At 65.2% G+C, this 13,367-nt stretch overlaps 1 protein-coding gene across 1 annotated transcript; it reads right to left on the bottom strand.

Annotated features, from left to right (window-relative positions):
• Nucleotides 1-5,868: 5,868 nt before the first annotated feature.
• On the bottom strand, nucleotides 5,869-12,946 carry MST1R (macrophage stimulating 1 receptor). The gene is made up of 20 exons (XM_054281078.1): nucleotides 11,729-12,946; nucleotides 10,364-10,552; nucleotides 10,156-10,281; nucleotides 9,908-10,078; nucleotides 9,577-9,746; nucleotides 9,311-9,488; nucleotides 9,079-9,224; nucleotides 8,811-8,972; nucleotides 8,579-8,672; nucleotides 8,247-8,474; nucleotides 8,021-8,167; nucleotides 7,785-7,944; nucleotides 7,612-7,704; nucleotides 7,290-7,529; nucleotides 7,126-7,206; nucleotides 6,871-7,052; nucleotides 6,688-6,797; nucleotides 6,428-6,593; nucleotides 6,212-6,348; nucleotides 5,869-6,139 (listed from the first exon to the last, which is right to left on the bottom strand). Exons 1-20 carry the CDS (start codon nucleotides 12,944-12,946, stop codon nucleotides 5,869-5,871), a joined length of 4,269 nt encoding a protein of 1,422 aa, XP_054137053.1.
• Nucleotides 12,947-13,367: the final 421 nt, after the last annotated feature.

The raw sequence follows: 13,367 nt of genomic DNA, 5'->3' as shown, positions 1-13,367 counted from the left end.
AGACACATGTTCCTGCCCCTGTGCCATCATCCAGTGGGAACCAGGCAACTTCTCCTCCAGCAGCAGGGCTGAAGGCTCTACTCACTTCCCTATGACAGGGTTTGTCCTTGTCCCACAGCCTGGGGGAAGGAGGGACAAGAAATCAGCCACCCTGATTCTCTCACCTCTGCCCACAGCCCAGGTGTGGGACCAGCCCGGGGTGGGCACAGAGTCCCCAGGGCACAACAGGGCACCAGTGCCTTCCCCAGCCCCCTCACCCCCCACTCCTCACAGTGCAGCCACGTGTGCAGAGCCCCCCCAAGGCCTGCGTGCCACACGCTGGCATTTGCCGTCCATATGGTGCTGATTCCAAAGTGCACCCCCTCTTCCCTCCCCTCCCGCCCCTGCCCCCACCAAACCCCAGCTCCCCAAACCTCCTGAGGGCCTCAGCCACCACAGGGTGTGGCCATGCACTCACGGGACCCACAGCCCTCTCCCACCCATGGATGGAGGACACCGGGGTCCCACAGCAGCCTGTCCCCTCTGCTCACTGCAGCACCGCAAGGGAGCCAGCGGGGCACTCCCAGTGCCCGTCCCCTGCGTGGCACCGAGCCCTGCCAGCCCCAGGCCTATCACCACCCGTGCTGGGTGATTAAGGGTGTGTGAGAGCAGGGGGAATTTGCAGGGCACTGTAGTTTTAGCTTCTAATCAAGAGTTTAATCATTGCGGCTGGCAGCAGAGCTCCAGGGTTATTAATCTCTGCACCTCGCGGGGACCCGAGCGTAAGCCACCATTACCCGGCAGGCACCCTGTGCCCCGGGGCTGCCCGGCGCTGCCTGGCAGCGTGAGGGATGTGGTGGCACTCCCCATTGTCCCCTGACCCCGGCTGGCGCCTGTCACCTCCCGGAGCAGTCTCCTGCCACAGGGTTCCCTCACTGTGCTCTGGTCCCCTCCTGCTCCTGACCCTGTGCAGATCTTGGCTCACCCCGTGCCCCGTTTTGGGGTGATGAGCTTTGGTGACCCCAATGGCGTTTGTCCTTACAGTGCCATGTCCCACTCCCTTCCCGCTACACCCCAGAGCTGAGTGTGGGATGGCAGGGCTGGTTTGGGGTGATTATTTTTTCTACAGCACCTCTGGAGAGAGTGAGCCTGGGATGCCCAGTGTGGGGCTGCCAGGGCTGGGGGCACCTGGCTGTACCCCCCTGCCTCAGATGGGGGACATGGGGTGGGGGACACCCAGACAGACCCCCTGCTTCGGCTGGGGGACATCTGGCTGTATCCCAGTGCCTCGGGAGGGTGCAGGGATGGAGGGGGGCCCAGGCGGTGCTGGGGGGGTGCAGGAGGGGTGCTCAACACGTTTGTTCTGGGGGGCAGGGGGATGCACGTTCAGCATGTCCGTACTGGGGTGCAGTGGGGTGCAGTGGGGTGCAGGGGGGGTGCTCAGCACGTTTGTTCTGGGGTGCAGGGGGATGCACGTTCAGTGTGTCCGTGCTGGGGTGCAGTGGGGTGCAGTGGGGTGCAGCGGGGTGCAGCAGGGGGTGCTCAGCGTGGCCGTGACTCAAGCACCACGCGGCACCGCATCCCTGCGTGCTTGCCATCGCCATGGCAACCGCCAGGCAATCAGCGATAATTGCGCACGTCGGCCCGGCAACGGGGCCAAATAAACCCCATCCCTCCTTTCGGGGGGCCGGTGGGGGGCAAGGGGGAGACGAAAAGAGGCGGTGCAGCTGCTGATGGCCACCCCGGCCCTTCACTGGGATGAGCGGCGCTGGGGGTGCACAGTGGCAGGGCTGCGGTCCCCACAGGTGTCCCAAGGCACCTCTGTGCCCGGGAAGGTGTCAAGGGACACAGCCAGAGAGCCACTGAGCTCGGCCACCAGGTACAGTGTCCCTCCCAGTGCCACAGCTCTGCCAGCTCGGTGACCACGCTGTGTGTGAGGACAGGGCTGCCCCACACCTGCCTGGGCACCACTGGCCGTGGCTGCTTGTCCCTGGCCAGCCTGCTCCTGATCTGGGCTGTCCCTGTGCCAACGACAGCACAAAAAGCCTTGCACCTCTCCACTGGCTTGGTCCCTGTCACATCCAGGGCTGGCTCTTGTCCCTGGAGCCCTTATGGGGAAAGGGGGCTTGTTTCCCACAGCGTACTCCTGCATCACAGTGGTGACATGGCATCAGGGTTTGAGTCCCCTCCCCACTGAAAGAGCTTTGGGGGTCCCTGGGTCTCTGGCAGCACCTGCAGCCACAGGGACCAGGGCGCAGGGAGGCTGCTCAGGGTGAGAGCTCAGGGAGAGAACCGTCCCCAAGGGGGAGGACCACGACCAGACCCAGGACCAAGACTGGGATGTGGCTGGCACTGGTCCTGGGTGGGTGCTGGGACGGGCCAACCCTCCCCAGATAAATGCCAGTGCTGTTTCAGGGACAGAGAAAGGAGAAAATTATGTGCTTTATAGCATGGAAGGCTTTGGGGTAAAGTAAAGCTCCTGGAGGACAGCAGAGCTCCCCAGGGGCCAGCAGATATCCCCAGAGGACAGCAGAGATTCCCAGGGACCACCAAAGCTCCCCAGGGGCCACCAAAGCTCCTCAGAGACCAGGAGAGGTCCTCAGGGGCTACCAAAGCTTCCCAGGGGCCCCTGAAGCTCCCCAGGTACCGCCGAAGCTCTCCGGGGGCCAGCACAGCCTCAGGTGGGTGCGGGGGTGCCCCGAGCCGTGCAGGTGCCCCCGGTTCCAGGTGCCAGGGCCAGGCGGGGAGGGCAGAGGGCCAGGGCTGGCAGCGGGGTGCTGGAGCAGGGACTGGGGGTGCCGGGGCAGCCCCCCCTCCGCTCACAGGCATCATTAGCAAAACTCGCCGCTTTCTAAAAATGGCACGTCGGTGCCGCGGCGGCTGCTCTTCACGCCCGCTCCCCAGCACCGGCAGCCGCTAAAAACAGCTCGGCGCTGCCTGCTGCCTGCTGCCACCCCTCACCGGGGCGGCTGGCACCGGAGACCACCGCCTCACCCAAACACTCCTCTAGCACAGTTTTGCCCGTACCCCGTGCAGCCCCCAGCCCGTGGCACTCTCTGCCCGCCCTTTGCCGGCAGGAGCCCGCAGCCGCGGGGCCACTGCGGCATCACCGCGCACACCGGGCGGGCAGCGGGTCCCGGGCGGCGCCGGCGGCGGGACCGTGCCAGGCCCTGCCCGTGCACCCGCAGCCCCGCGTGCGGCCGCTCATGTTTTATAGATGGCTCTGATTTTAATAATTAATGCCTGCTAACGACAGCACTTTCCCCAAATAAAACATTTAAAGTGCTGTGTGTGCACGGCGCGTTGCCGGCATGGGACACCGGCTGCTCTGCCGCAGCCGTGGCGGATGGGCACGGCACGAGGGGCTTGGCACGGCCTGGCACAGCGTGGCACGGCCCGGCACGGCCTCACCTGCCCGCAGCTCAGCCCGGTGCTGCACCAACCATGCCCAGGCACACAGCAGCTCAGGGTGACACCACCCAGCGCCCACCTGTGGGTGCCCAGGTGGCACCCCCCAGCTGCGGCAGGGATGCCAGGTGCCATGCAAGGTGCCACCCTGAGGTCACCTGCCTGTCCCTGGCGCCGTGGCAGTGGGCACAGCGCCAGTGCCAGTCCCAGCTAGCAGCATCGGACAGGGGTGGGCACATGCCAGCCCTTGGCATGGAAGTCTGGGCGCTCGCTCCTCACCTCCCGCAGCGTAATTAGGGCAGGATAAATGTGGATTAGCATGAAATCTGTCATCTCTGCGAGCACATTCGTGGGGGGAGGGGGCAGCCTAAAGTGGGGGCCGCCCACACGCACATCACCGTAACCACACCAGACTTGTCAGCTAACGAGCAGTTCACTGTGCCACCCCAGTGCCAGCACGGACAGCCCTGCTCCCTCTGGTACCCTGCTCCCACTGGCTGCTCCCACAGCTGTCCCCTGTGTCACCAGACAGCAGGCCTGGCATGCATCTGCCACCCAAACACAGCCCTGGACACCCACTGCTTTGTGCTGAGGAGGGCAATCACCAGGGTGTCAGCTTGTCCGTCCGTCCATCCATCCATCCATCCATCCATCCATCCATCCATCCATCCATCCATCCCTGCATTCATCCATCCATGCATCCACCCATCCCTCCATGCACCCACACATCCATCCATGCACTCATCCATCCACTGACCCATCCATCCATCCATCCATCCAACCATCCCATGAGCTGCTGGTGCCCCAGTCAGCCACCCTGGCTGCCCCCCAGGCATGCAGCATCCCCCAGTGCCAGTGCCCAGCACCTCCCATTGCTGGTCCAGCCCTAATGATCACACAGTGCCAGGCCCTTCCCGTTGCCACAGCAACTCAGCAGCGAGCCGAGATGGTGCTGCTTGGCCTTCCAAGCAAGGTCAGCACCTGCACTGGAGGTCATGGTCACCCAAAACCCAGGCCAGGGGAGGAGAGCAGTCGCACTGTGGGGAAACTGAGGCATGGTGCTGGGACCCAGCTGCACTAAAACCACCTCGGGCATGTGGCGGTGCAGCCGTGCAGGTGTGAGGCGTGGGGGAGATGGACAGCTTGGCTGATGGGAGCTGACACGGCCCCGGGCTCCAGCACTGCTTAATGAGCAGCCCAGGGGGTTTTATTTAAAGGCTGGACATGGAGCAGGAGCAGCACTGTCCACAGCCACAGACTGTGTGTGTTCCAGCATCCCTTGCTCATCCTGGGCTTGCCCTGAATATTCCCTGCCACGAGCCCCTTAGGCAGTACTGTCCCCTGCACAGTACTGAAGCAATAAAGGTGTCATTAAGTGAAGCTGGTAATGACTCTTGGTCACCAGACAGCAGCCCCCAGCCCCATCCTGTCCTCGCTGTGATCACAGCTCCTGTGGTCCCACGGGTACCTTAGTGGCAGGGACACTGTAATCCCATGCCCTGGGCTCCATGGGCACTCACAGCCCCAAGAGCATCCTGATCTGATGCCTGGCCACCTATCATCCCAGGAGCATCATGATCCCATGGGCACTGCAATTCCATGCCCCAGGCATCCATCATGCCACAAATCCTGGGGGCAACATGGCCCATATGCCAGGACTGCAGGGGCATCGTCACCCCATGCCCAGGAGGATGGTACCCCTCACATGCCTCGTGCCTCACAGCCACCCTGGCCACGGGCTGGATGTGGCTGGGAGGAGGACTTTTAGCAAAAGCCTCCTAAACATCCCAAGGTTAGAGGGCCATGGTGGGACTCAGGGTGCAAAGTGGGACCTTGGCGTGGCAGGCAATGGGGGATGGTTCCACATGAGGGTGGCCACAGCAGCACCATTGTGCAGATGCCCTCCTTTCCCTGGCACAGCAACAGTGAGTGCCCCCTCCTCAGTGTGTCCCATGAGGTGGGTGCTCCAGGAGTGGGTGGGGAGACACCTCACCCATGCAGGGGCACGAGGGTGCTGCCAACCTGGGGCACAGCCCCCTCAAAGACACAGCCTCAGCCAGGGAAAAAAATATAATTAGTTTTTAATGAGTGATTTGAGCAGCCCAGGGTCTGGAAACTCCACGGGAGCCCTGGGAAGGCCAGGCCACCCAACAACACCCGCTGGGTATGGGGCCTCACAGCACACATCCACTGTGGGACTGAGTCCAGACCCCAGAGCACAGACTCATCACTGTGGGGCTGAGCCTCTCACCACCCAGCCAGCGCAGGACTGAGCCGCCAGCATCCTGTGGGCAGCAGCCAGCAGGGTCTGGGTGTGAGCCATGGGGGAGCACTCCACACTCCACAGCACCCAGCTGCCTCCCAGCATGCATCCCATAGGGAGGGTGCCCCATAGCATCTGCCTGCACACTGCATCCCTCCTCAGGGAGTGTGCCTATGGTGCATGGGGTTCTGGGAGACCCCATGGTGCAGGGAATCCCTTCAGCACACAGATGTGTCGTCGTCCTCCTCTTCTTCCTTCTCCTCTTCTTCCTCCTCATTATGTTTATCCTCATCCTCGCGATCAGGCAGCTGCCCCGGGGGAGCAGGGGGAAAGGCAGGACCCCAGTCCAGGTTGGTGTAGGTGACAGTCAGGTTGACATAGTGCTCCCCATCCAGCGTGGCCAGGACACGCTCCAGCTCGCCCACCAGCCCGGTGAAGGACGGCCTGTCCTCGGGCGCCGGCGCCCAGCAGCTCAGCATCACCCGGTACCTGCACCACACCCGGTCAGTGCTGCAGCCCCGGGACAGCCCCTGCCACCCCGCCCAGCCCAGCTGCACTCACAGGGTGTCGGGGCAGTGGGAGGGCTGTGGCAGGCGCCTCCCCTGCAGCAGGTAGTGCGCCATGTCGTAGGGGTCCACCCCGGAGTACGGCGCTGCCCCGCGCGTCAGCAGCTCCCACATGAGCACCCCGAAGGACCACTGCCGAGGAGAGAGCTGCCATGGGGCACAGGCAGGATGGAGATGAGGGACGGGACGGGGAGGGGGGGATCATGCCTACCACATCAGACTTGGTGGTGAATTTTTGGGTCTGGAGGCTCTCCAGTGCCATCCACTTGACAGGCAGCTTGGCGTGGCGGTGCTGCTGGATGCTGTAGTACTCCTTGCCGAACACGTCCCGTGCCAGACCAAAGTCAGCCACCTTTACTGTCAGCGTCTCGTCCAGCCTGCAGCACACCGGGGGAGGTGGGGACTCCTGGGCACCCCCAGACCCCGGCGGGTACCCTGGGGGGGAGGTCTGGAGGGCACAGCCACACTTACATGCAGTTCCTGGCTGCCAGGTCCCGATGCACAAACTTCTTCTGGGCCAGGTACTCCATGCCCAGGGCCACCTGCAGCCCGAAGCCGATGAGCTCCTTCATTGTGGGGCTCTGCGAGATGGGAGTGGTGAGCATGGAGGCCTTGGCACCCATCACTGCCCACCGCCCCTGGGGTGCCCCCTACCCGCTCCTGGCTGCGGATGAACTGGCGCAGGTCCCCGTGGCGCATGTAGGGCAGGACGACGAGGGGCAGCCCGTGGCGGGGCAGGCACACCCCCAGCAGCGAGAGCACCTGCGGGTGGTGGAAGCTCTTCATGAGGATGCCCTCGCGCAGGAACTCCTCCACCTCCTCCAGGTCCGTGATGCCTGCGGAGAGCCGAGCTGTGGCCGCGCCGCTGCTGTGCCATGGGAGCACGCACGGGGAGGGGGGGCTACTCACGGTGCAGGGACTTGACAGCGCAGTGCAGGTCCCCGAGCAGCGGGTCCGTGTAGGTGCCATGGTAGACGCTGCCAAAGTGCCCTGCAGGGACGGGTGACACAAAGCTGGCACCACACACAATGGGCAGGTGAGGCCACAGCCGAATCGGGGTGCCAAGGAGTCACCTTTGCCGATGACCTGGTGGCGGTGGGTGACAAGCCGCTCCTCGGGGATGAGGATGTCCTTCACTTCCTCCAGCAGCTCCGGCCGCAGATCCTCCAGGCAGCAGGACGTGGCCCTGAGCAGGGGCATGGGGGATCCCCCGCCCGCCGCACCAGCCCCAGCCCCAGCACTGCCATTGGCACCGGCGCCGGTGACTCGTGCGCGGGGCCCCACGGGCCCGGGAGTGCCCGCCGTGCTCAGCACTGCCGGGACAGGCAGAGGCGGGTCAGGGCTGGCAGCACCCAGCACCCAGCACCCCGCCACCCACCGGCGGCCCCCACTTACCCAGCACCTCTCTGTAGTCCACGCCGGGGCGCTGGGTGGTGACGGGGGGGTCGCTGCGGCCGGGCTGCGCCAGCAGCTCCAGGTTCTCCGTCCCTGCAGGCAGCAATGGGGTGGGTACGGGGTGGCGTGGCAGGGTCTGGGGCATCAGAGTGCCCGGCGAGCACGGCACTCACCCCGCCTCTTCTTCCAGCGCCAGCGGAACAGCACGGCCGCCAGCACGCAGCAGAGCAGGAAGGTGATGCCGGTGCCCAGAGCCAGGCTGGCGGCCAGGTCCAGCGATGTCGGGGGGGACAGAACCCAGCCCAGCGCCTCGCAGGCTCCGTTCACACACACCTGGAGGATCAGGGGCTCAGCAGGGATGGGGCGGGGGACACTAGGGCGGGTGTTTGCCCACCCGGGGGGTTCCTACCTCCACGGGAGCCCCAGCCGGGGGCAGGCGCAGCTCGCGGGGCAGGCGGCATGTCACCTCGTTCTTCAGGACGCTGGGGTGGCAGTCCAGGCCCCCCACCGTCATGGTGATGTTCATGCAGGTGGCCACGGCATCCAGCCCCAGTTGCTGCCCAGATAGAGCACCGTGAGCCCGGGGGTCCTGGCAGCGGGACCCCTGCTCCGGCTCACCCCGCCGCCCCACGTACGTGCACTTCGATCTCATCCTCGCCGGGCTTGAGGCGGAGCCGCCTGCCCTCCTGCTCCAAGGGGTACACCTTGGGCCGGGAGTAGTAGCGGAGGCGGAAGAGCCAGCGGCCGTCGGCGCCGTCCAGCAGCACGCTCAGGTTCCCCGGCACCACCTCCACGTTGCTCTCGAAGGGGAAGGCTGGGCTGTGGCACAGCAGCCGGTCCGGTGCCAGCGGGTCCTTACACTCCTGTGGGCAGGGAGGTGCTGAGCTGGGCTCGGGATGTGCCCGGGGGATTGCCCAGGTGGGGTGGGCAGGGCCGGGGGGCGATGGCCCCGCACCCCGGTGCTCACCGTGGCTTGGGTAACCACACCAGCGGCTTCAAAGCGGATCTTGGCGCGATACACGGAGTCCAGGTGGGTGCCGACGATGGTGAGCAGCGAGCCCCTGCAGTGGGCAGGGATCAGGTTCCCCGGGGTGCACATGGTCCCCAGGGTGCCTGCAATTGCCAGCACCTCGTCCAGCCCAGGGCAGTGGCAGGACAGGGCTGTCCCTCACTCCGGGGAAGGGAGCCCAGGCACTCACTCATAGCTGCAGCTGGGGACGACGGCGGACACGGCGGGGTCCGGGCGGTACTGGAAGGGCACGGGGGCCGGGAACTCCTGCCTGTCGATCCACAGGGCTACCCGGGCTGCACCCAGGCCCCCGGCGGCGGGAGCCGTGCATTGGATTGTCCCATTGTCCTGCCTGGAGACACGACGGCCGTGGCTGGGGGACAGCGGGACTGCAGGGGCTCCCCGTGCCCGTCCCGTGCTGGGGACCCCGCAGTGCCAGGGGCAGGGCAGGGGCGTACCTGGGCTGCCCACTCAGGGCACACTCGGAGCCATTGATCATCACCCGCCAGCTGCTCCCTGCCGAGAGGTGTTTGCCATGGAGTGAGAGGTGGGTGCCACCCCCCCGGGGGCCGAACGGGGGATGCAGGGCACTGACGTGGGGCTCCTGAGCAGAGATGGGGTCAGTGGGACAGGTGAAGGAGCCAAACCCCCCCCGACCCTGCCAGGGGCACTGCCGGTGTGGAACCGTACCACGAAGACGAAGCCACCGAGGGTGGAGGAGCCGTAGACTCGGAAGCCAGAGGGTCTGGGGGGCTCCTCCACAGTGAGCACCACGTCGGCTGGGCCCCCCAGGGCTGCCGGGCCCCCCGGCTCCAGCTCACACACCAGCACATCCACAAACTCCTTGCGGCGCGAGGTGGGCAGGGATCTGCGGGACAGTGACGGGGATCAGCCCCAGGCCGGGGGCAGCCCCGGAGCCCTCCCTGCTGCTGTTCTGTCCCAGCCCCGCTGCACACCTGAAGCTCTCGCTCTCCTCCGGCAGCACGGTGCAGCCTCGCCGTCCCACTGCCACCCGGCAGGCACCGCGGGGGCTGCGGCAGGGATCGGGCTCCAGGCGGGAGCGGAAGGTCATTCCACAGAGCGTCACCCGTGTCCGACCCCGCAGCGGGGCGCTCCGGGGGTGAAACTGTGGGAGAGGCACCGGTGTCACCCCAAAGTGCAGTGACTGTTCGGGTCATACCTTCTCTGAGGAGCACAGCACCCATCCCCGGGAGGGGGTCCCACCACACGCCACCCCATTTGAGTGCTGGGAGCTGTGAGGAGCAGGGGGACACAGCGCAGACCTACGTCGGTGAGGACGGGTGGGCAGCTGTCCTGGACCCAGCGGCCGGGGCACTCGTGGCGGCGCCTGCACCCATCCCCACACCAGCCACAGCCCATGAAGCGCTCGGCCCGCAGGCAGCGCTGGCACGTGGAGAAGTGGCGACAGCCAGGGCCAGTGACGTTCAGGAGCCACACCTGGGGACGGAGAGTGGAGGTGAGGGGGACACATGGAGCTCCATGCCCACCCCATGCCCCTCAGAGCCCCCACTCACCTTGGTGCCAGCAGTGAAGAACAGCGAGCGGCTCTGCAGCCCCATGGCACCCCGCACTGGCCCCGGCTCTCCCAGGGAGAAGTTGGACAAGGTCAGAAGGTAGGAGCTGGAGCGCTGGAGCACCATCTGCAGCAGGACAGAGCAGGGGGCTGAGCATACCCCACAGCCTGCCAGGACCTGCCATCCCACCTGACCCCCCCCATCCCACCTGGAAGACGCGTCCTTCTGCTGTGCCCAGGTGGGCCACAGTGACATCCCCCATGGCGGTGACAAAGAGGGAGGTGAGCAGGACACCTGTCAGCTGCCCGTTGAACAGGTCCACTTTGTGGGAGGCAGCAGGGACGAGGGTGGGCTGATCCCAGCAGCTGGTGTCGACCACCGGTGCTGACAGGTTCACCTGTGGCCAAACATGGGGTGAGTGACTTGAAGCTGGCCCTGGCACTCCGACTCCCACACCCTCACAGGCAGGCACCAGCTTGATCTGTGAGATATTTTGGGGCAGCACCAGATTGCTTAAGTTTCCCTCCAGGCTGGGAAAATTTTGGAGACTAAACCACATTGGCAGGCCTTCCCTCAGTCCCCTATGTGTCATCAGATCCTGCCCTCCCTTCCCACCTCATCTGGATATAGTTATTTGTGCTGGCACCACAGGATGCTCACTCCAACCCCAGTGTTGCCTGAGCCCTGGAGCTCAGCAAGGGGCTGGGGTGGAAGAGGGACACCAGGACCCATGGGGTCCCCACTGGACACTCCCAATGCAGAGGGGCTCAGGTCCCCTCTGAGTTTCTCCTGCTACAGAGTGAGTCAGCCACAGTGAGCTGTCTGCCCTGTGCAGGAAGAGGAGGGGATTTGGCTGCACCTTGCCCTGAGCCTGGCTGAGGACACCAAAACTCGTGTCACGTGCTGGGACGAGGGGCCCTGCCAGAGTGCCCACCCATCTGCATCCTGGCCGTGCCGGGGCTTGTACCTGGGACACGGTGTTCTTGCCCCGCGGCCGTGGCCGACGAGGAACCCCGGTGACTAATTGCACTTCCGCCTGCGGTTTATTTGCCCACAGAAGGTGGTGGCTGGGGCTGGGGGACAAGGCAGGAGCAGCCCGCACCTCACACATCCAGCCTGCCAAGCACCGAGGCCCTGTGGCTTTCCCGCCCCCCACACATAAACAAGCCGGAGAAGGTGGCTGGGGTCCAGGGACAGTCACTACGGGGGCCGGAGTCGAGGCTGCCGGGGAGGCCATGCCAGGAGAAGAATTGGCCCAAGGCATGACATGGGGCAGTGTGCCCATGTGCTGGCACATGTACCATGGGGGGCTCACAGGATCCCCACCCTCACCTGGCCTCCTCGGTGCAGCCGGGGCTGCCGGAACACAGCAGCCCCTGCAGCAGGTGGTGGGTGGATGCTGGGCTGACTCACACCTGGGTGATGCCGCTCTCCCCCTGCCCTGCCCTGCCCTACCCCGCCCCACCATCCACCCCGCTATACCAGTGTTTCCCAGCTCCTGAACACACTCTCCCACATCCCAGCCAACCCCCAGGGTCCCCAGGCAGGACGCGGAGCAGGGTGGAGCACTCACATTGTGTGGGCAGTACTCCACCGGCTGGAAGAAACTGAGCCCCCGCCGCAGCGGCTGGTGCCCGGTACCGCAGCACTTCTTCATGCCCTCCTCCATGGCCTGGTTGAGGAGGCGCAGGGGGAAGGCGCAGACGGCCGAGTTCTCCTGTGGCACCGGGCTCTCCGGGCGGCTCTCGGCGAAGGCACCGAAGAGCACCGTGTCGGTGTCGTTGATGCCGAGGTCGCGGGCCAGCCGTGCGCCGGGCCGGGCAGCGTGGGCTGCCTGCAGCACGTTGTAGGCGATGTCCCTCTCGGCATCCTCCTCGCCGCTGCGCCGGCGCCGGCGCTTAGACTCAAAGCGGCAGTCGAGGACGAGCTCGCGGTAGCGGCGCAAGTGACGCTCGTGGGTGCTGAGCCGCGCCAGGCGCGTGTGGTACGCGGCTGATCCCGGCCGCTCCGGCTGCACCATCAGGAAATACACGTGGTCCCCGTCGGCAAAGGAGTGCACGTAGTGGATGGTGTAGTTGTCGCGGTATTGTGGCAGCACCGTCAGCCACTGGAAGTCATTTGAAAAGCCATCCAAGGTGCCCTTCAGGCGTCGGATGGACACCGACTGTGGGCTGTACCGTGCTGCCACGCTGCTGTCAATGGTGGAGCCGAGGTAGAAGATGGAGGCGTAGGAGGTGGCCACCACAGTGGCACTGGTCCCCAGTGGGCTGACCACACAGTCAGGGCAGAAGGCAGGGCTGTTGCCCGTGGCCGAGTACAGGCAGTGTGTGGCTGTGATGGCCACCTTACCGTCCCGCACCTCCAGCTGGTGCTGATAGCACAGCCCATGCTGTGCCGTGCCACAGCTGTACAGCCATGGCTCCAGCGGGTCCAGCAGCAACAGGACATTGTCCGTGTCCTCAGGGCCATCTGTGGTGGCTGGGCACAGGCGACAGATCTCACACTTGGCACTGCCCACTGGGCCGGTGACAAGGACGGAGAGCAGGCGCAGCTCGGGGCTGACCAAAAGGATGCGGTTGCGGACGGCCACAAAGACAGTGACTGGGCCGTCGGAGTCGGTGAAGACAGCAACATTCTGGATGAGGCTGCCAGCATCGAGGCTGGGCAGTGTGTAGGGGATGGAGAAGTTCCTGGTGGAGCTGTAAGGGATGCGGGGACACTGCCAGGCACCGGCACCCAGCAGGGCCAGGGCGAGCAGCAGCCAGAGGCACACACAGCACGACAGGCCCATGCTGTGCAGTGCCACTGGTGTAGGGTTATCGACGGTGCTCAGCACCCAGCAGGCTCAGAACGGATGGAGGATGGGCCACCATTGCATCTGCCAAAATAAAAAAGGAAGGGTTTTACTCGCTTATTTTAGGTGGGGGCCTGGGCACAGCCACAGCCGGGTGTCAGTTGGGGCTGCCAGGGTTCCCAGGGGCCAGATGACGATGGGTAGTGCCGAGGGAGGATCAGTCATACCAAACCTCTTCCGAAATACCACGAGTAGGAGGTGATGCCAAGCTGCCTGTGGCAGAGGGACAAATCCTGCCTTCTGCCACCTACAGACGCTGCCTGTCACCCCGGGGCATCTCTGCCCTGCAATGACCCATTCCGGGGACGGCGATAGGGACCCTCCCAGCCTCCGGGACAGCAACAGGGACGGGGGATCC

Source organism: Melozone crissalis, unplaced genomic scaffold (assembly GCF_028551555.1).
Source record: "Melozone crissalis strain CALT ecotype California unplaced genomic scaffold, PUWL_Pcris_2 ptg000029l_1, whole genome shotgun sequence".
NCBI lineage: Eukaryota > Metazoa > Chordata > Aves > Passeriformes > Passerellidae > Melozone > Melozone crissalis.
The sequence above is the reverse complement of the archived record's forward strand: the minus strand, read 5'-3'. Positions and strand labels throughout refer to the sequence as shown.

Coding starts and splice junctions, on each gene's coding strand:
- MST1R (XM_054281078.1), bottom strand. CDS start 12,946: ATGGGCCTGTCGTGCTGTGTGTGCCTCTGGCTGCTGCTCGCCCTGGCC. Junction 8,168..8,246: donor AGGATGAGATCGAAGTGCAC/GTACGTGGGGCG, acceptor CTATCTGGGCAG/CAACTGGGGCTGGATGCCGT. Junction 7,207..7,289: donor CCACCAGGTCATCGGCAAAG/GTGACTCCTTGG, acceptor CCGTCCCTGCAG/GGCACTTTGGCAGCGTCTAC.